At 41.7% G+C, this 23052-nt stretch overlaps 2 protein-coding genes and 1 long non-coding RNA gene across 6 annotated transcripts; 1 reads left to right on the plus strand and 2 right to left on the minus strand.

Annotated features, from left to right (window-relative positions):
- Nucleotides 1–456: 456 nt before the first annotated feature.
- On the plus strand, nucleotides 457–2462 carry LOC123042092 (B3 domain-containing protein Os11g0156000). The gene is made up of 3 exons (XM_044464614.1): nucleotides 457–1541; nucleotides 1648–1834; nucleotides 1954–2462. Exons 1-3 carry the CDS (start codon nucleotides 938–940, stop codon nucleotides 1964–1966), a joined length of 804 nt encoding a protein of 267 aa, XP_044320549.1. The 5' UTR covers nucleotides 457–937; the 3' UTR covers nucleotides 1967–2462.
- A 6142-nt stretch (nucleotides 2463–8604) lies between these two features.
- LOC123046730 (pentatricopeptide repeat-containing protein At5g04780, mitochondrial) lies at nucleotides 8605–12765 on the minus strand. 2 transcript variants are annotated; one of them, XM_044470154.1, is made up of 2 exons: nucleotides 12460–12765; nucleotides 8605–11308 (listed from the first exon to the last, which is right to left on the minus strand). In XM_044470154.1, the coding sequence occupies exon 2, from the start codon at nucleotides 11040–11042 to the stop codon at nucleotides 9315–9317; it is 1728 nt and encodes a 575-aa protein (XP_044326089.1). In that variant the 5' UTR covers nucleotides 11043–11308; nucleotides 12460–12765; the 3' UTR covers nucleotides 8605–9314. The 2 variants fall into 2 exon arrangements, with proteins under 2 accessions (XP_044326089.1, XP_044326088.1); XM_044470153.1 differs by having other exon boundaries at nucleotides 8605–11372.
- A 5799-nt stretch (nucleotides 12766–18564) lies between these two features.
- On the minus strand, nucleotides 18565–22473 carry LOC123046731 (uncharacterized). 3 transcript variants are annotated; one of them, XR_006422578.1, is made up of 6 exons: nucleotides 22089–22473; nucleotides 21521–21925; nucleotides 21102–21234; nucleotides 20026–20114; nucleotides 19604–19742; nucleotides 18565–18818 (listed from the first exon to the last, which is right to left on the minus strand). It is a non-coding gene; the product is annotated as an uncharacterized lncRNA (long non-coding RNA). The 3 variants fall into 3 exon arrangements; XR_006422577.1 differs by lacking the exon at nucleotides 18565–18818 and having other exon boundaries at nucleotides 19398–19742; nucleotides 21521–21627; nucleotides 21874–21925; XR_006422576.1 differs by lacking the exon at nucleotides 18565–18818 and having other exon boundaries at nucleotides 19398–19742.
- Between the last annotated feature and the right edge of the window lie 579 nt (nucleotides 22474–23052).

Here is a 23052-nt window from a genome sequence, read left to right on the forward strand (position 1 = left end):
AGGCCTGACAAAACCTTGATTGTGTTGAATCTGATGTCAAGAAAATAGCTGGTGCTAGTGTACTCCATAGTGAATGATAATAAGAGCACACAGCCCATACACCTCACATGTCATATCTCAAAAGACCCCTACTGCCCTGAACAAGTTATTGCCTACCAGCTACCCCAGGTGGACAACAGGTATAAGAAATAGTACCAATCTATATATCATCGGTCCCTAGGGAACCTCCATGTCTATACAAGTTACAAATGAGATGGCCTCTTGTTGGAAATTGAGTTTCTGAATAAACCAGCCACGACTTTCTTGCACCCTCCCAAGGCCAGATAGAAATTGGGTGTCCAACATGAACACAGCACTGCAGCACCAGAAACCTGGACCTCTATAGGTAGGTTAAAATGAGGAGTTAAGGACAGTGGTCATACTACATCACACTGCATAGGCCCCAACCACCCAGGCACATGGAAAGCAATGGTGAGGCCTACCACTGCACCCCCTGGATGGCTGTGATTAGGCCACAATGGCCAGGCACCAACTTTTAAGTACCACCACCTGATCATTCCTCATCAGCCACACTGGAACCATATATTCTAACCTTCACCTTTGAGGCCCTTTCACTTTGATTCTTCTTGTCTACCTAGGTTAAAATACTGGTACTACCCACTTCAAGATCAAATGCGCCAAGTCGTCCTTACGTAAATATCAACACATTATGTGTAGACACTAGCTAGACACCCACAAGCTGTGTAAAGTTCAACTTGGGAGGCTATAAATGCCTAGCTATGACATATGCATGGTTCTCTACAAAACACACGCCACCACCCTATTCCTGCCTCTCCACTCCTCCCCTCTCCCCTCCTCTTCTCTTCTCTCCACTGCCCAACTTTTGCTATAGACAAGAAAGAACCTAAGCTAGGTAGCTTTCCTCCAGAGCAGAGCAATGGCCATGCATCCTCTTGCCCAGGGGCACCCGCAAGCCTGGCCATGGGGGGTAGCCATGTACACGAACATACACTACCACCACCAGTACGAGAGAGAGCACCTGTTCGAGAAATCCTTGACGCCCAGTGACGTGGGCAAGCTCAACAGGCTGGTGATCCCCAAGCAGCACGCGGAGAGGTACTTCCCCCTCAACGGCGGAGACTCCCCCGGTGACAAGGACCTGCTCCTGTCTTTCGAGGACGAGGCCGGCAAGCCGTGGCGGTTCCGGTACTCGTACTGGACGAGCAGCCAGAGCTACGTTCTCACCAAGGGCTGGAGCAGGTACGTCAAGGAGAAGCAGCTTGACGCCGGAGACATCGTGCACTTCGAGAGGGTGCGCGGCCTTGGCACAGGCGACCGGCTCTTCATCCACTGCAGGCGCCGTGGCGAGAGCGCGCCGCCACCACCTGTCCGCGTACCTCCGCCCGCTCTGAACGCCGGGGAGCAGCAGCCTTGGAGCCCGATGTGCTATAGCACATCAGGATCATACCCTACCAGCCCTGCCAACTCCCATGCCTATCGCCGCTCCGTGGAGCAAGATCACAGCGAGATGCTGCATGCAGGTACACAACCCTCAAGAACAAAGCACTTGATAACATGCAACATAACTTAGATGCAGGTACTCAAAATCACATATCTCTTACACCATTCTCCGGTGAATTCTTGCAGGTGACTCGCCGAGAGAGGCAGACGCCAAGAGCAGCACGGCATCGGGGCCGCCGTCGAGACGTCTACGGCTGTTTGGCGTCAACCTCGACTGCGGTCCGGAGCCAGAGGCAGAGGCAGCAACGCCAATGTACGGCTACACCCACCAGAGCCCCTACGCTGCAGCAGTGGCCACGGTGCCAACTTACTGGTGAGTACTGTAAACATCACCAAGTTCCAGTTGCATTCATACAAATCTGTAGATATTCAGTAGGACATATATATAACCAAATTTCTCAAATTTTAAAACAAAATATTTTTGCACAACAGGGGCAGTTCATAAGATGGTGAGGTCTGAAGCCATGCTCGAGTATCCTAACAACCAGCAGTGAAACTAGTCACTACTCCCACCAGCCAGCCTACTAGCTATGCTACTCTGGACTGAGTGACAGGCTTGAATTGAACCCTGGAAGAGGAAGTGGAAGTGGAAGATCCCTTGTTTCCCGGGCAATCTTCCTTCCATCCACAGAGTGCCCTTTTTTTTTCCTGTTTTCTTTCTTCTGGTCTTCCAGAGACCCTATTCGATCACAGTACGGGGCCCTTAGCAGGTGGCAGGTTTCAGGAAACGTCAGGTTGAAAAGGTGAGGGAAGTGGGAGAGATAGAGGGATGGTGACACACATGAAAAACAAAAGGGCATGCTTAGCAAGCATGCATGTATGTATGTGTCATCTGTATGTACTGGGTCCAAGAACAAACCATGAAGTTGATGTATCCTCTCCAGCCTCCTCAAGAAACAAAGTCATATCCCCCATGGGCCATGGCCATGGAGATTTTGTTCTCTCCCTTCTTGCCTCTTCCAGTACTAGTGTTCTACACCTCACGCAATCAATTGGTTTAATGTTTTCAAATCAAATTCAATGCATTCACCTTAACTTCTCAAAAAATTCAATGCATTCACCTTAACTTCTCAAAAAAAAATTCAATGCATTCACCTTACCTTCTCAAAAAAGAAAAGAAAAACTCAATGCATTCATACACCTAAGATAAGCAATCAGCGAGTGTACGTGCAATGCAATGCAGTTCTCACCGTCTCTAAACAATGGGAAGGGTAACGTTATGGCCAAGATTGACAGATGCCAAAGGATCCTTAAAAAAGTGATGAGCCACAGGTGATGCCGACACCTGGGGATGTCCATGTCCTGATCTTTTACTTATTCTATTAATAGACGGTATCAACCTTTTTGTTCCCTCGGGAAGGAAAGGCCCGGAAGAAGATTGAGGTGTGCAAGTGGTCTCAATCTGCCCTAATAGGATGCAAAGAAAAAGGATGGCTAAGATGATGATGGCCTGAGAGGCAAGTTCCAGACACAAAAGGCCACTAGGCTCCAATAATCAACAAGATTCCCGGCAACACGTATCAAAAGGAAAATCGGAGATCTGTCTCCTGCTTTTGTTGCCTATGTTAGAAAGGCTTGTACGTACGAGGCAAACTAGAGATTATTTTTCCGGCCGGCCCTGCCAATTATTGAAAGTAGAAGATGCCTGGAGAAACATGGCCTAACTCAACAGACGTGGCGCTATCGATCAGCGCTTAATTAGGGTCAAACAGTAGCTAGCTGTGAAACAATATTTGGACTCGTGTCCAGCTGTGGAACACACAAAAGCTAAACAATAAAAGATGGCTAAAGAACCTAGAGTAAATAAACCCTGTGTTACCATGCTCACCTAATTTGGTGCAAGAGCACATCTTGTTAGTATGCGGACTGCGCAACTGCAAGTTGCCTGGAGATACATGTAAATAATTGCTAAATGCAGTACGGATAGAGAGAGTATTGAACACGGTGCTATAATACTGACCTGGTTGAGTCAAAAAAATGAGTGAGATGCAGGCATCAGATTCATCTGAATGTAACTCGCAGCAATTTTGGTACTGATGATGATTGAACTATATGTTAACGATCGTTTCAACACCGAGATTTCCTGGCTGCTAGCAACAGCAGGAGTCATGTCCTAATACAAAATGACACACACTTTGGTGTGTGTTCGAGAAAAAAGAACAGGAGCCATGTGCAGCGGGGCTTTCCCTGATGGCAATGAACCTTATCTGGGGCACTCCAGGCTGCATGATTAACGCCTTTGAACGCCAAATAGTTTATCTTAACATTAGTACAAAAGAGCCATGTGAGTGCCATAATGGTAAAGTGGACCCTTACTTTGTCTACTTCGCGCATGCCAAGAAAAAGAGATTGCCTTTTTAATTGAAAAAAAGAAAGGAATTGTCAAAGGAAGTAATTAATCAGTACAAACTAATCACATTACCCATGTAAAATTGTAAAGATAAGGGCCTGTCTGGAAAAATACCACCATTCCAAAGAACAAGATGCCCACACAAAAAATATCACCATTCCGAACAAGCCCTAAAGCTGAAGTATCATTTCGATGTAGGAGGGTTTGGCCTGTTTGGTTTGCGCCGAACATAGAATCTAAATCAAGTGAAATCTAGGTGCACAAATTGGCTATTTATTTCAAAAAATAAATCAAACAGACTAAAGAATATTCTTAACAAAATTACAGTACCAAATTAAGCATGGGCAATTCTAATCAAAGTTATTTTGGTAAGAACGTTGGCTCCCAAGAGCCTGAGACAAAACAACCATAACCAAGAATACATATGACAACCCAATGACAGTAAATTGGCAGGCGAGCAATGGAAACCACCAGTGAAGCCAAATAAGGTTTAAACCATGTGCATCTAAGTAACTAATCATGCATATATACACATAGATATAAGGATGTAAGTATTACGTTTTACAATAAAGTACAATTGCACATTAACTGACATATAAAGGAAAACTTGCTGAGATCATACATTCGGTGGGTCATTTGGAATAATAATTTATTTCCAAACCTAGGCAAAATACATATCTTTCACAGAAATCATAGAAAACAATATCACATCAACTAATTCCCCTATTCATGATTACATAAATAAAAAATGGATCACACCAATATCACAGCCGTGATAAGATATTCACTCTGCTAGAACCTACATAACACATATTCTTACTAATATTACTGCAAGCCCATAAAAAACACATGATATGCAGACAACGCCATCAGGCTACATCATATGTGAGCATATCCAGGAAACAAATTAGAACCTATAGCAGGAAAAATGATTATGGCTTCAGAAGAAAATCAAGATATATACGTGAATTGCGTGCTTAAGGTAAATCCCTAGTTGAGCTACCACCCAAAGGGGTTAGTGCAGTCTCCTGCAACTGCAACAAAGACAACAACAGCTGACTCTAGCCGACCTAGAAAGTTTAAGCTATATCCGTTGAATCGCAAAGCGATCCTGCTCCAGAGAGTAATCCTAATTTTACAATAGCTGCAATCACAAAAGGAAAGGGAAATAACTACAGAGGCCCCAAAGGACATAACCGAGAGAAGGCAATTTAAAATAGACAAATAAATAAACGAGTGTCAGTGAGTAGTATATGTATATTGAGCAAAGGAACATATCTCCCACTTTGAAATTGGCAACATTAGAGATGCCAGGGCTTACCAAATCATGTCTAATTATGTAGCAGTAAGTATTCACAAATGAAGCGTGCATTGGACTAAAATAATGCTATTGTCATTACCTGAAGATGGGTTACTTTGTTTTTGCAAGAACAGGCTCACACCACACTTAAAGAGTTTAATATATTCATTTGAAATTGGGCATTACAATCAGTGTCAATTTCATGGGTTATTATGTCTGGGAAAACAGAATTCCAAATACCAACAACTCCTGTTTAGCAGACAAAGGCCGCTGTCTCATGAGCTGCTCGATTTTGCTCTCTTTTGGCTACCCATGAACTTGCACTCAGTTAATGTTTCAGCCTCCCTGAATTTCACTGAATATAGCACCCAGTCTACAAATGCAATGCTCAGTCTAGAAATGCAATGCTCATTGCCTGCTAAGGCCTGAATGACAGAGGCACAATCGCTGACCATGATAACAGGTAGTTGCGACCAGACCGCATCGAGACGAATCCCCTCCAGGATGCTCTCACATCCGTGCATACATAAACGAAGATATAAGACACACCTTGCGAGCCTCCTCTGGAATCATATTTCTGTCCTACAATGGAGAACATGCATACAATTAAACAAAGATTTATGTCCAGTTTTCAGCAAATACCTACAACTGAAAGAACAAAGCATATTCTAATATTTCATTCTCTACATTAAAACCAAACAAAACAGGATCTTATCGTTTCAACAGACAAAAAAATAATGCAAGCCTGTCTTGCTTAAGAAAATTTTCATTTCAGAGAACCTGTGCAGTCCTCAAATGCAGACACAAAAGCATTAGCTCGCAATCTCTAAGTTCAGATAAATAAGCACATCCTTTTCAAGTAAAGCAGAGCAGCAAGGCTTGTATCCAAGACCCAAGTTATACATATGTGAGTATATCTTTCTATGCACTAGTCACCAACAGAGAGATCACTTGCCTACGTTTGTTTATATTTACATGGTCACCCAAAGCACACATAAGAAAAACTTTGCATATAGGTAAAAACTCTAGAGATCGAACTGGATGTAAAAATTAGCAACGGTAAATACAGTAAAGGAAAAAAATGGCTTGGCAAAAGCAATTAATACAACAAAACAACACTTCACTCCATGCTTTTAAAGTGCAGTTTGCTCCATGCTAATTTACGAGACATTGTCGTGCTTCCATGCTACTTAGTACATAAACAGTGAGAAAAATGTGCCATCCATATATATTAGAGAATTTCAAGGATGAATTCATGGAGATTTCTAATAGTAGCCGCTGCTTTTTTTAGCTTTAAATGACAGTAGGTGAGCCTCTCAATGACTTCTTTACCAACCACATATTTACACAGGAAGGGGTGGGGTCAAGGCCCCCAGCCAAAATAAAAACAGAGCAAAACCTAATGTAAAAGGAAGTGGGGGGAGAAAACAAAAGGCTCAAATGGAATCAACAAAAGAGGTGATGAAAGGCACAAGGCTCTGCTTGCTTCTATGCTGCTACTTTCAAGCAGTATTTATTTCCCTAAGCTGGTAGGATGAAAACCGAAAGAGATGTATTTAGAATCTTTTCAAGTTGATGCTCACAGGCATTTTAATCTCTTAAGAAAATATTTTATCATGAATTCTGACTCTTGTAAATACCTTCTTAAGCTGATGCTCGGAGATGTGTCCACCGTAAGCACATTGGCAACAAAAGATTCTTCAATGAATAATTTCCAAGGCCAAATACTAATGGTAGCTTGTACGCCAAAACCTCGCTTATGTAGCATGTACAGTTATCCCTACACGACAGAACCACCAGATTTGTGATCTCTGTCAAGCAATAAAGGGAACAACACAGAAAACAACCCTTGACGTCATTGCAAATGCTGCCATTAAATCACGTGTAGGCATCCCTATCCAACTTAATGTGGTACTCCCTCCGATTCATATTAATTGTCGCTGGTTTAGTACAATTTTGTACTAAATCAGCTACAATTAATATGGATCGGAAGGAGTAGTTCTCTGGAGGAAGCTCTTAGCAGATTTACTGCTCTCTTCTATAAGTTACAAAACCTGAACTTGTAACAATGTACAGGACCCAGTAGTCATCACACAAACTCTGGAAGTCAATCAATCACAAAATGATATATCAATTACTTACAAAGTAGGGACCATAAAATATCTACATTAACTTGTTTGTTGTCCTTACATTTTATTAGCATGGGTTAGATACAATGCAAATAACAAATAGAGTGCTAGGTCAGAAGCCTCTGAATCAGCATCGAACAGGACATCAAATGGATTTAGTGATACTCCCTCCGTCCACAAATACTCGTCGGAGAAATGCATAAAAATGGATGTATCTAGAACTAAAATACGTCTAGATACATCCATTCCTCCGACAAGTATTTCGGGACGGAGGGAGTATTTGATAACCCGAAATATGCCTAGTGTAAATCAAAGGTCATGTAACAGACCTCAAATCACATCAGAGAGGACAAAGGACAGACCCAGTGCATAGAAGCTCCCACACAAGGTGGGGTCTGAGGAGGGATTATAGGAACCTAGTCTTACCCCTGCAAAGTGCAATGCAGAGATGCTGGTTCGAACCCAGTACCTCTTGGCACATGTGGGGAGGACTTCACCACTGCGCCAGGCCTGAGGAACATTACAAAATAATATACTCCCTCTGTAAACGAATATAAGACGTTTTAGGGCGTTTTAGAATACCCTAAAACGTCTTAGATTAGTTTACAGAGGAATACCAAATGGAGAACAAAATACTGAAGCCATATAGCTGTGAAGGAGCAGGATGTGTTATAAATAACTATTCTAGTTTGTCATGGAGGAGCCCTGAATGGTCATATATAAAAATTTACACATATAAACAACAATTCTAGTTTGTCATGGAGGAACCCTGAATGGACATATAAAGCATATAAAGCATTTTAGTGCCCATTACTACAGCAAACAGAAGGTAGACGCAACAGGGCGTACTTTGTATCCTCATTGAACAAATGAGAAGAACAAATGATGAGAAAACTATTCAGTGACCAGTTTGACCACGACTGCACACATCTACATGACAACATGTTTTGAAGTTGTGTGCAGTACATGACAACATATTTTCAAAACATTCCCGCAAAAAAAAAACATGTTTTCAAAACATATCCTAAAGGGAAAATGGATAAAATGACAAGATTCGTCAAAAGTACAGGAAGTATCAGACAGACACAGTTTTTTTAGTGCTGCACAGAAGAAACCTCAGGTTATTTGGTAATAAAATGGGGACCAGTGTGTTGGCGTTATTTGTAAAATATCAAATGCTGTCCTCCTTGTCATGCTGGAGCAAAGCCTAGAATGGAAGATTACTATAACGTGTGAGTTGAAAGCTTACAAAAGAGTACAATTGTCCTAATATAGGAGCAAAGCTCCAGGGAAACTTAATTTTCAATATTAAAGCTATAATAGAACATTTGCTATGGCGAATTGAAAGAAATATGACTGATTGCCTTTAAAGCCTGCAAGGGTAGGTTTTACCCATGAATTGCTAGTACAATTTATGTTCAAATGCAAGATATTTTAAATAAAGTATAGGGGATGGACTGTTCCAGAACACTTTCCAGGGTTCATCACTGTTGGAGTGGAAAGAATGACAAGATTCGAGCATAAGGAGCTGGAACCACAATGTGCATCAGCTGGTACAGTTCTCAATAATTACACTGGCAGTACGAAGTAAGTGGCATAGCAGACTTCTTCACGCACTGAATTCAGCAAGTGTTGAGGTGAGAAGAAATCCACTTCCCATGTCTATTTCTGTAAGAACAAATCTTGCATCCACTTCCTATGTATATCTTTGGTGGACCACAGAAAAATATGTGGCTCGTCACCTAGAATATACGGCTTTGTTGGTGACGCAGTCTATTCGGTTAACCAAGGACTTGCATCTGCTTCCAATTCTTATGCACATATCAGATGGTAGTGTTGATATTACATTCAATGGAGCCAGCAGCATGACATTATTGACTTGAATGGCAAAGTTATCAAGATCAGTCCTGACATAGATCTTTAGTGTTGCAGTGCCACTACTGACAAGCAATAATTTGCTACATGAATAGAATACCACTGGTAGATGACTACCATTCTCCAATTCAGCCCTACGTCACCAAAAGTCCCCACAAGAACATGAGCCATCCTTAAAATGGTGAAATCTATTGGCATCTCTGACAATGAATAGACGCTTAGTAGTATGGGCTACAACCTTCATGAATGAATGACAGTCCCCGCATATCCTAAGGTTCTTGTGTATTATAATTGGTATATTAAGAGGCAAGCTGATTAACCCAAAAGCAAGAGCTAACTTCTCACTATGGTGTTTAAGCAGCTCCTCTTTTTGGTCGTCATGAACATCATGCAGATCACATTCTATTTTGGTCATGTGAGCAAATTTTCTCACATCGTGATAAATTTCCTCCAACTTATTGTAGATATCAGTGATTGCTGGGTGCTTTCTCTCTCCAACAACGAAGACATGAATTTTGCCCTTTGCTTCAATCCAACTCCTGCCCATTTCTTTCTTCGCACCACTATCCTTCAAATATTTCCTTGCCATCAGAACATTCTCCCAGTTCCCACTGGCAGCATATACATTTGAGAGCAGAACATGGTTCCCTCCATTATCAGGCTCAAGTTGGAAAAGCTGTTCTGCAGCTATTCTGGCTAAGCCACTATTGTTGTGGTTCCTGCATGACCCTAGCAAAGATCCCCACATAGAAGCAGTTGGTTCAAATGGCATTTCGTGAATCAATTCCCAGGCCTCATCAGTCTTCCCAGATCGACCCAGAACATCAACCATGCAAGAATAGTGAAGGACATTAGGTTCAACAGTCCGATCAGACATTAGCAGGTTAAAGTAGTGGCGACCCTCTTCAACTAAACCTGCATGACTGCACACTGACAACATGGAGAGATAGGTAACTTCGTTTGGAAAAATACCTAACTGGTGCATTTTCTCAAAGAGAATCATAGCTTCCCAAGAATGGGCATGCCTCGAAAAACCAGCAATCATTGCATTCCATATGACAACATTCTTCTGTTCCATATAAGCAAACAGTGCATAAGATTTTTCAATCTGGCCACACCTTGCATACATATCCACAAGAGATGCTGCCACAAAGAAGTTCCCATGAAAACCACATTTCACAATAACTGCATGCAGTTGTGTCCCTTCAATTTTCAATGCTAGGCTTGCACATGCGCTAATGATAGCAGAAAGAGTGAATTCAGTCAATTTTACTCCTTCCCTTTGGGCATTCCGAAATAAACATAATGCTTCTTCATGAAGGCCATTCTGCACATATCCTGCAAACAATGAACTCCATGTAACTAAAGTTTTATCGGGCATCTTCTCAAAAACCCAGCAGGCATCCATAATCATATTACATTTTGCATAAACATCTAGAATTGCTGTCCCAACAAAGCTGTTTGAGTCCAATGCAAGCTTGAATGCAGTAGCGTGTAATTGCTTGCATTCATTGATAGCATATTTTGCAGCACATGCACAGATTGTGCTGGATAAAGTAAATTTAGTCAGCTGTCTCCCTTCGCGGTGCATCCTTTGAAAAAGCTTCAGCGCTTGTACATCCTCTCCACTCTGAGTATATCCAGCAATCATGGTATTCCATGAGACTATGCTTCTGGAAAGCATTGCATCAAAAACATGACGAGCGCAATCATTCCGACCACATTTTGTGTACAAGTTGATTAGAACATTGCATGTGACAGTATCTGTTACCAGACCAAAATGAATGGCTAGCCCATGGCAGCTTCTCCCAGCCAGGAGGGACCTCCTCTTTGCACATAGTTGCAGAAGCTCATGGAGCGCAAACATGTCAATCAAACTCCTGTCAATCCTACCATGCCTTTTATCCTCTAAGGAATTGTTCAGACCATACCACACTTAGACACTTCATGCTCTGATTTATGGCAGGGTAGTTAAACGGAATGCCCATCCATGGAAGACAGCTACTGATGCATGCAGAATATGACTGAAAGGGCGAACTTCGCCAACCAAATTTGCACTTCTTTCTGATGACTTGCAGAAAGGGGCAACTAATCTGAAGTATGTTTAGATGCCGTCAAGAGCACATAACTTTTCTGCAGGATGGCATGACAACTTCTCTCATTAGTCCACCTTTACAAATTCCTGATATTAGAATCTCTGGAAGAAAAGCAAGTCAGTCACAACTATATGATCCTCTCATCACACTTTGACGCATCTTCAGAAAGTAGATACAATTCTGTAAATAAAATCCAGACAGGTAAAAGAATATAATGTTTTATGGCAAGGGCATAAGGGAATGTGATGGGTTCTGCTAAAAGCACATGCTAATATGTCTAAAAAAAACTTGATTCAAATGACAAGAAGAACCAGGAACTAGCACCAAGTGAGCTTCTTGCTTTTCAACCATTCGAATGTGGGCAGGAGTTGGTACAGTACTGGCCCTAGGAAGTGAGCGATGGTACTTTGCTGGTAATAGAAGTTGAGAGCTAACTTAAATCCAGGGTTCCTTTCAAGTTTTCAGCATCTGGGCTGTGTTCCATTTGGAATAAGGATCTAACAGCACGATATTTGTACTTAACACATAGGCAAACAGAAAAACATTTCACTACTAATCGAGCAATCACACCATATTGTGAACAACCCTACTTTAATAATCATAACAAAAATTACATCTAATATCAGGTAACATTGATGCACTACACCCCTCCCACCAGCTTGACCCTAAGCAGCAACTCGGTGGAAATCCTTATTGCGCGTGACCTATAGCATAGGACAGTGAGCAACCACAGCGAAGGCACTACACAGATATGCCACTAGTGCAACATCAGCATCAGTGGCAGATCTAGGATTTGAAAACAGGGTGGTCCACCTTAAAAAAATTGGACAACAAATATGAGATGTGCAAGTTCTAACTAATTTACTAATACAACATAGAAATGGATCAATATGGCCTTACAAGCATACTAAAATTCACAATTAAGTTTCAGTTTTGTCTAAGCCTACATAGTACGTACCTTGAGAAGTTCAACAAATATGTAAATGTGTTCATGTGCTGTACTGGATAGCAATTAGCAGACAACTGAAGCATGCTTAATTGCTTATTATGTTGCTTCTCCTGCTTATTATTCATTTATTTGTACAAGCTGGCAAGATTCATCATCTGTGCACTGGATAGCTCTCTAGCAAACGACGAACATGTACTGTACCGGGTAGAAATTAGCAAGCTGGTTCACCTCAATCTTACCTTTGGCTCTGTACAGCTGCTCAGCTCCTAGCTGCTAGCCTTCTATGCTGCACGTATCCTGGCCCCAGGGCTCAGGGTGCACGCCTGCACACCGCCGGCCGCCGACGAGACTGCTGCCGCTGGCCGCTGGCGACTGGGCGCGGTAGTCGGCACCGGCGCGGAAGCAGCAGGGCGCAGGCGCGCAGCCACTGGCAGGAAGGGCGGCTAGAGTTGGCAGCCTGCCGGGGAAGGGCGCGGCTGGCGGCGGGAGGCGGCTGGCGGCGGGTGCGGTTTGGGGTGGGTCGGGGTTGGGAGCAATGCGGGCCAACACATGGGCCAGTACTGTACCACCTCCTAGGGCCAAACTCCTGGCGCGAGCGATACATGGCGCGGCCCATTAGGATGTTTTTATTAGAGCGGCGGAAATCAACTTCTAAGCCGTGGTATTTCCGAAATCACTAGTTAAGGAGTACTCGTTGCAAAGATCACTCCAACTTCCTCAGTTTGCGATAAATTGCGTGCTGTATGTGCGCCACTTGTCACAACCCGAAAGTTTCCCTTTTTTCGTATATCCGTTTATTCAAAACAGTTTATCTCTTAAAATGTGTGTCCAAATATCGAATCGCTTTCGCTGTTGGATTCCTCGCGTCGAGATCTTTAAAACTAAATCCCATGTTAATAGGTTTTGACGAACTTTTTTTTCACAAAAAAGACGTACGAAAAAACCAGACGAAAAAACCGAACTGGGAGCACGGATTTTTTCCCTTTCCGAAAGAGGCACGCCCGTGACTCTTGCGAAAGCACAACTATGTCTCTCGCGGAAGCAAAACCGTGACTCTCGCGAAAGAAAAAAAAAACTAGTGACATGTGGAAAACTAAAACGACGAAAAAAAAGGAAAAAAACATTTAAAAAGCCGAAAACGGGTGCGGAAAAATAAAATAAAAATTCGGAGGGAGCGTCCAGAGCGCGACACGTGGCGAATGGCTGAGAGCGCGCCAAGTGTCGTTGCTCGTTGCGAGGCTCCCGAAGGAGCGCTTGTTAATTAGTTACTCTCTAGTATTCCACATGTTTTGTTCGTCGATGACGGTTTGTTATTTTTCAAGGCTTCAATAGAGGAGGCAAGGAATGTGGAGCAAGATCTATATTTGGCGGAAATCAACTTCCAAGTACAAGAAAGTGCTCGATCTGAGAAGTCTTAGGAGATCCAAGTGAGTATCAAACAAGTCCTTGGTGTTCCAAACACAACTTTTGAAGAACAATATTTTGGATTGCCTATGATACGAAAACAGCAATGTACCTTGATATATGATCTTGTAAGAATACGTCTTTAGTTGGCTTATAGTAAAATGAAGAAACCAAGGACAAATAATAAAAAAAGTCCAATACGCAATATCACACGAGCACCAAAAATATATTGTGGTTTTAGACTCTAAGATAGCAGTAACCAAGCAAAAATATTGATCAGTGTTTTGCTCTTTAGTTGGCTTATAGTGCACTACATGAAATATGACAATTTATGACAAAAATATAAAGACAGTAGCCGAATTGGCCATACATCAATGGCAAAGAACTTACATGATGGTTACTGATTGTCCAAACCATAGAAGTTTATAGTGATATGTGTCAAAAGTTCGTAATTAATTTCATTGCAGGAAATGACCATAAAAATATCTAGCATTATTTATGATCTTTTTTTGGCCCACTGTAACCAAATCGCATTATCCTAAAATATATGTCGTCTATGTGGCATGTCTACGTATTAGGCACACACCTCATCAATTTCGCCTCTGCGTCATATCTTCGCGTCGATTTCACTTACGTACCCTAAACCTACTAAGTGTAAAACATATTGATGGATGGGACACAACAACTGATTGGAGTGACCCACATGTCCAGTGGCTATGTGGGATCCACAATGATGTAGGGACAACCAACATGTGGGACCCACTCACTAGACCTAATTATCTTTTGTAGAACCCACCAAGTGTAAAACGAACTAACAGATGGGACCCGCCCACCCACCCGTGGTGTGGGTTCAACACCCTCAATGACGCAGGAGATAACAAACGTGTGGGATCAACTCGTCAAGCATATGTTGTGTTTTGCGTGCTGATGTTGTCCATGTATCCGAAGCTGACTAAGTGCAAAACACACTAATAAGCAAAACCAACTTACTACCTGGTAAGAACCCATCTGATGTGTGGGTTCAACGGTTTTTATGTGACCCAATGTATATGACAACCAACGAGTAGGATCAACTCGTAGTTGAGGGTCGTTTTAACTTTGGGGAACATATGCTCCCGGATGAGCAGTGAATTCAAAATAAATAGTAAATACAATTTAAAATTCTGTTTTTTGTAGACATTTATGTTAGTGTAAAACATGATAGCAATGCTTTGTTAGTGAAAAAGACGATTTAAGTGTAACATTTGGAGGTAACATTTGGTGTCTGACTTGATTTTCATTTTCCACAGGTCAAAATGCTTAATATTTCCCCCTAAAATTTGCAGGCAGCATTTTGGATGTGATCATGAACACATCTAGTTTTTATTCCACATATTTTGACATTCAAAAAACATTTTTGGCACGCAGGAGCATGTGCTCCCAGGAGCCGAATAGGATTTCCGCTATCGTTGGGTCTAACAATTGTAACAGAAGAAGGGCTAAGTGCCTTGGTAGGAGCTAACAAATCCATCGGGATGGCTAATAGGCGGTCACCCACGCCCTTGGCCATTTTTTTATTTTTTTTTTAGAAAAGGAGGATGACCCCCGGCCTCTGCATCTGGAAGATGCATACGGCCACTTTATTGATTATTCACGATGACCATACAAAGTATTACACCAATGTGCCTGAATCCATCATCTTGGCAACATATGCCACTACTCCTATCCAATATGATGAAAGAGAGCTAGCCGGGCCACTACCCAGACCACTCACGTAATCCTAACATCAATAGCCGGAAGCCGAAACACATTCGGAAGCCCCAGCCGAGCCACATACCTGGTCTGGGGCATAATCCGGTCAGACGCACTCGTGTGTCGTCGCCGCCATCTTCCACAGGTCCGTCTTCAGAACAAATTGAGGCATCTACCATGTCTGGCCACTCCGCCATTGACGCCACCATGACGCCAAACAGCAACCTCCTCCTGCGCGAGTCCATCTCCGTGCATCGGACGTCGAGCCTCCACAGCGCCACGCCGCCGACATCCGCCGCCATCAATGAGTGAGATGGAGCACCGCTCCACCCTCCCCCCAGCCAACGCTTACTCCAAAACGGTTTATTATTGTGTTTATTCTTTCTGGGAAAATTCCTTTTTGGCACTTTCCTTTTTTGGCAACTTCACAAAATTACAGTACCAACTTTTCAAAATTCTAGGCACGATTTTGTGAATTTGAAACTTTTGTAATATTTTGAAGCTTTCGAAGTTTTGAACTTCCAAGAAATCAACTTCTATGAACATTAGTAATTTGAATTTGGAACTTTCAAGTTCAAAATTATAGACTTTCAAAAAATCAAGTTTCAAAAGTTTGTAATTTTAGAATTTTAAAATGTTTGCAGGAAAAATCATATGCCCCCCCCCCCCCCCCCAACATGAAAGAGAAGAGATGAAAGATACGTGAAGAAGTCATGTGCACCCCCTTCCAAACCCATGGCGTAGATGACTTCTTCATCTCGTGCTCGCAGTGACAGTGTAGTGATCACCCGCAAAAGGAGTCTGTTTGTAATACAAGATGAAATTATTGTATTCTATATTCAAGCGCCTATCAAAATATAACAGGCCCATCTTGTCTTCCCACTAATTATCAACTAATTTAATCACTTATAGGCCACGGCCTAATAAGCCACTAAGTGGACCTGGAAGAGAGAGCGAGAGGGGAGGGGCATGAGGAATTCAACACAAAAATCTCGAGATGATTTTCCAATAAATAAAATACAAAATCATACTAGATCACATAGACAGAAAAGACATGTGAAATAATAATCAAAATTAATATAAATTCTAATGAATACAATAAAAAATATTTCAGTGAAGATAGTATCAGTACATACTCCCTCCGTTCCAAAATATAGCGCGCCCGCGCCTCCCGAGGTTCAACTTTGACCATAAATTTAACTTCCCGAGGAACAAAAATTATATAATTGAAAATTTCTTTTGAATACGAATTCACTGTTATAATTTTTGCTCCTATCACAGTCGGTCTCATTGGTTAAATTTATGGTCAAATTTGAAATACGGAAACCGAGGACGCACTATATTTTGGAACGGAGGGAGTATTTCCTTGAAATTAATATATTTGTGAGGATGAATTATTTTTGTATAATAGTTTCTCCTATATTTTTAGTTCGTACTTTTAATATAATTTATGTATACAAGCCAAATTGTACCTAAATGTGATGTTCTAAGAAATAGAGATTTATTTGAGATGCATGTATTTCAAATTTTAATTGTATCTAATGGATGGATAGAGAATCATTAAATACCTAAATAAATGGTGAATAATTTCAAATAGATTCCTAACCTTTTAAATTAGCAACATAATAGTATACTATGTTACTTGTAGAGAAAAATGGCATATTCCAAATAAATATTTTTGAAAAATATTGCACAAGATACATTAACTTGGTGTTAAAAAATAGAAAAGGAATATTACACAACATGATGGAAAATGAAGGTATGTTTGTAAATCCTAATGAAATGAAGTTGTAGTTTACATTTGAAGTAAAAATAAGGAAACATATTATTTTGTGGAGTACAAACTTCAAAGTTTTCCTTGAAGACATGCATCATCTTAGTTATAAGGTAATGTACACCAACTTTTGTCAAATCTTTGAAAAGTTTGAAAGCAAATTTATGAGGCCATAACATGAGCCGAGGCTAATTTTCATATAATTTGTGGACAACTCATATACTTCATATTAATAAAACAATAAGGTGCAATTAAGGGTTTAAATTTTCCCAAGGAATTATTTGATTTTTAGTAAAGTTTCGAGATAGAAGATTCACTTTTAGAAAATTACTTAAATATGTATTTCATTTGATTCTAGGGACCTTGTTGGAGCTACATGTAGTTCAAAGTTGAATTATATAAAAAACATAGCTAGAAATTCATTTAATTCCATAAAATGGCAAATAATTTTATAATTGCCAAAATTTGGCATGGAAATTAAATGTTGTATGTTTCTTGTAGATATTTTTTTAGTATTGTACCGTTGTATATAAATACCGATGTTTGAAGTTATACTTGTAAATGCCTTATGTGTACCATACCCCATGGATACTTGGTTTTTTCTCCACCTAATTCACTAATTTCAATGAAATTTTCAGGTGAGCTCGTAATGTGATTCTCCACAAGTACGCTTGTTTTCCACTCCATGAGATGTTGACAGCATTGCATCTATTCCTAGCTGAAGCTGCTAAACCAAGCCTTGAACGGAATGCAACGTAACCCGAGTACATGTCAGAGATGGCCAAATGTGCAACAAAATGCACCCGATGCTTGGAGCAACCGTGTACAACATTTTGATTTTGTTAAAGTTGATCTAAGACGAAACCACAAATTTTTAACATATTTTGATCTAAGATGAAACCGTAAATGGGTTTTATAAGACAATTCTTAGTTTTTACTACATATTGTTTCTACATTGTGTATTAATTAAGTACAAAACCTCTGAATAACTAAGAACATTTTTTTCTTTCGAGAAAATGCAAAACAACAGCTCAATACATTGATAGAAAGTGTAGCCTCTAGACCGAACAACTAACCACTAGACAAGATCATGACCAACAATCACGAGACAACAATACAACCGATGCCACCACACAAACCCTGGCTAAGATGTCATCAACACATATACACATGACACACTGAACTTACCAAACCCCCATCACGAAATAGAGAATCCAACCAGGGGCAATGTTGTGCCCCTTTCGCTTTGGAGAAGCAAGTGAATAGCGTCGCAGTCCGTCGGCTTAGTTTTGTCATAATGCCGAGGCCTTACAACGGCCAAGCATCACCCACGTCATGAATGATGGACCATCACCGAACGACACAATTTTTTGTATGTCACCACATATATTTTTTCTAAAAAGGAGGATTGCCCCGGGCCTTTGCATCAAAATGATGCATGCAATCATATTATTAACCAAAGTATGTAGTTCAATACACTCAAAATAGGTTGAAAAAATAAACGTAGCTGGCATAAATATGACTAGATGACTATACGCCTATCCTATTGTTGGACCGCCATCCAAACCGGTTTTAGGTATCCCGTGCCATCGTCTCCAAACGGTTGCACCCATAAGCCATATGCTCCTTGACTTCTGCACGGCTGGGTAACGACCACCTACGAATCAAGCCGGTTGCTCTGTAGATGACCTGCAAAAAAATTGTGATGTTTTGTCTATTACAAATTACGTCATCTTGACAGTTTCATATAGTCCAAAGTAATGCACACACTTCGACTCTATTTTAGGCTGTATCCTATTTGGTCACGTCCCAAATAAAGTAGCTATGGCATTAGGAGGACTGACGTCAACAGTATTCCAATACCTGTTGAGTCCCGCTCTCCCCATGTAACCAAAATGGCACGAGAGGAGTTCCTCCTAATCCAATACCCATATCACTGAAGCTAACCACATTACCAGAATCTACTAGCTAGAGTCAAGACGTGTACACACGTCAACCTTGGGTCAGGCCTCCAAGCACCACAACAGGTGCCGCATTCAAGGAGGCCCAGAGGCCCCGTTGCCGCCAGCGGTGAGGAAGAGGAAGGAGGTGGGCTCTTTGGGTGGGGGTGACTGTGGCCCCGTGAGTCGCTCGGGATGACTCATGAGACACGGCTAGTGCTCCAAGTAAGCACATTTTGATGTAACTAGATGACCCGTTGCGCCAATGGCGCAAAGGGCAACAACAAGCCAAGTATTGTAAGAGTGGTGATAGGAAAATTCAGGCACATATCAAAATAATAAATACTTACTGCTGGTAGATAGATACTTAGTAATGATACATAGTGTTATAAGAAGTTTTTGATCAATTATGTACAATGTTATTAGGAAGCAAGGTAGATAGCCAGAGATACATCTTGTGAGGCGACGAACATTACATGGAGTCATCATTGCACGTTTCATGAATATTGAAAACGGCTTTGTTGTCCAGGCTACCTTTATTAGTGCTAAAGCCCGGGTTTGTTCAAAACAGCAACAGTGTAGCAGTCTTCACTTGTCCTTGCGGCTGGTGGTTTTAGTAGGCACGGCAAAGGTTGCGAGGGCCAATTTAGCGAGCTTCTATATACAAACAAAGCTGATGCAAAAGACGGGATAGCTCATAAGGCAAGAGATCGACATGGCATTGACAAGTTTATAAGAGTTAAATTGCCATTGTAATAAAGCCCATTATATAGTGTATCAGTTGCATGGATAGGAAGAGATAAACCAGTGAAGGAATTTAAAAGGATCTAACAGCATTTATGAGTTTTTATCATTTTAAAGACAACAAGGCTATAAAGCATGGCAATGTTAAAATAACCAAAAGAAAGGCATGAACAAATCAGTGAAGAGACTATAAGCTGCAGGAATAGACGTACCACACATGCATGCTTATCTGAAAACTTGGATCAGCCACTACTTTAGCGTTTTTGATGAAATGATCTCTGCAGCAGCAGCAGCAGCACCCCTAAAATTTCACAAGGATTACATGAAAAAGACATACTTGTGGTCTATATGAACAGAAACAGAAATCCAACAAAGTCAAATAAAGAAACAGAAGCATGAAACTCTAATTTCTATAGGAAAATAAGCTTTATTGTACGTGGGTTTCGTAGCGCTTAATTTTGTACGATCCATGTGCCGACTGCCAGTTTGGATATGTAGTTAGCAGTGTATTATGCTTAATTGTTGGATTTTCAGACCCGATGGCCAGACTGTCAGCTGACGATATTCAGACCCGATGGCCAGACTGTCGTTGCGATGCAGCAGAACTGAGAAGCTCTCCTCAGCAGCATACCCATCTAGCAGTAACTTCAGCTTGATAAGGAAACATAACATAGAAGATGCCCTGAAGAAGAGGAACTACAGTTACTATATTATGACACACAGATTTTAGAAGCATCGAGTACAGGAACGCTAGGTTAGGGGGCGGCATTGGCTGCGCACGAAAATTATGAATAGGCGGGTCTGCGGTGGATGAGCGTGTGCAAGTGAGGGCACTCCAAATAAGCTGTGTAGCGAACAGCCGATGCAGCAACAACAACCGCAGCATTCCCACAATTCCTATAGACAACAACACACTCATAGTTGTAATCTCTAACTACAAAGCCATACAAGCCCTGCAGAAATTTGATTGCCCGAAGGGCAGCTTGCTCGTACGTATCCGCGGAACCCAGACATGCAGGGCTCCCAAAAAACTCTCTGCGGTAACACTAAAACATGGCCATCCCCATGAACCTCACACAGATAACCAGGAGGAGGAAGCTCATAATGTGCGGCCACAGTCTCCAGAATCAGCACAATGAAAGGCACTACAGTAGGCATCCTGGGATCCCGGGCATGCGAAACAATATAAAAATTGTAAGCAGAAATGCAATACACACAGTTAGTACGAAGAAGAAGACTGAAACTTAAAGGAGTGCAAGAAAACAAAGAATGAGGAAGGAAATCGAACCTTCGCCAAACGCAAGCGAGGAGATTACAGGAGACAGCATGCGAGGTTTCAGGTAAACCGGCAAGCGGAACCGAGGAGATTGGTTGACCCGGCAGCCAAAATTCGACTGGTATTAACTAAAAGTTCTTTTCTCCTGAAAGAAAGTGAACTTTCACTCACGTGAATCCTTACATGCTTCAGGTTTGCTAATTTAATCAGAGCAAATTGATGAACTTATGGTGTAACTGTATGTATGTACTGAATAAAAAGAAAAGCAAATTATCGAGCTACTTGCACGTCTAAAATTGGCAGGAACACAAACAAAGCTTTTTTGGATTGAATCTAAGAACATCTAGCATGCTATTATATTGGCAGATAGGCAAATAATTTAGACCATGGCATGATTAGGTTCTGACTGATATTGATGTTTTAGTTCATACCTTGGTAGGTCACGGGAAAATATTGACAGCGTAAACTTTATTCAGACCATATAGGTTCAAGTAAATATTGTCTATTCAGAACAGAGGCATCCATATATGCATGTCACCTGCAACAAAATAAGAACGCAACCGGTAGACTCGTCGGAGATGAAAATTAAATCAAATTTAGTGACAGCGAGGTAAAAATAAAATCACACAACCATATACTCCCTCCGTTCGGAAATACTTGTCATCAAAATGAATAAAAGGAGATGTATCTAGATGTATTTTAGTTCTAGATACATCCTTTTTTGTCCATTTTAATGACAAATATTTTCAGACGGAGGGAGTACTTAACAGGAGACAATTCTAACCTGGTCAAATATCCAACACTACGCCCTTCCTCCTTGCTTGTTTCATCACTTCCTACTCCGAAAAAAGAAACAGAGCATTCTTTCATAAGATTTTACATGAAGATATAGAAGTGGGGAGGAACAAAATCTACAGCAGCCATAGACAGCAGGAACTAAAAACGAGAATTAAATTAGTGAAGAAGGGGATTAGAGGAAGGAATGGTGGCAGGTGAAACCAGAGGAGATGGAGAATGAGAGGCCCGTGGGAGTTAGCAGCGCCGACGCCATGGCCGGTCCAAGCCGAGCAGCCTCCCTCGCTGGCATATCTCCTCCCCGTCCTCTCTGGCCGGCGATGCCCCGCGCATCCGCCACTCCTCTCCAACTGCTCCATCATGGAAGGAGGTCGCTGGCATATCTAGACTGAAGACAAGGAAGATTAGTTAGGTCGGGGCGCCACCATGGAAGGAGGTCCCGACAGAAGGATGGAGGCGCTGCCGGGTTGGGGAGGAGGTGGTGTCAAGGGATTGGGGCGCCGGCGCCGCCGGGTGAGGGAGGAGGTGGTGCAGGAGATGGCGGATGGCGCAGGGGGTGGACGGACCTGCCGTTGTGTCACAGCCCCAGATCAGCCTTGCTTGACTTTGCCTGCTCATCATGTCATCATGCTTAAATTACTAAAAAACTTGAAATGGGGATACTTAAACCCTAGCATCAAATGAATTCAACTAGGGTCAAAATAAAATCTTTTTCATTGAACTCAAAATGCCCTCTAAAAATGTTCAACATTTCTGGTTTGAGGTGTAAGCATCCACCAAAAATGGTTTATATTTTTGCAGGATATATTGGGCTCTGAATTAAATCATACTCTATTTGCATTTGGGCATTTAAATGCTATAAAATAGTTTAAATGTTCAACTAATCATAAACTAAAATGTTGCTGTTGGTTATATTTCAAACAGTGGCATTGATTAGTTTCATGATTTTTGGGTTTGGTCTAGTATTTTTAATAAAGTCACAAAGTTGCATAATAATAGAAAACAGAAATTAAAATAGAGAAACCAGAGAGAGAGAGAACTTACCTGGCGCTCACCTGGCAGCCCAGCCGGCCCAGCTCCTGTTCCGGCCCAGCCCACCACCGCCTGGCTCCCTGTCGCCTTCCTCCTCGTGCCAGTAGGCAGAGGAGGGACACCGCGACGCCGCCGA

This window comes from Triticum aestivum, chromosome 2B (assembly GCF_018294505.1).
Source record: "Triticum aestivum cultivar Chinese Spring chromosome 2B, IWGSC CS RefSeq v2.1, whole genome shotgun sequence".
Classification (NCBI taxonomy): domain Eukaryota; kingdom Viridiplantae; phylum Streptophyta; class Magnoliopsida; order Poales; family Poaceae; genus Triticum; species Triticum aestivum.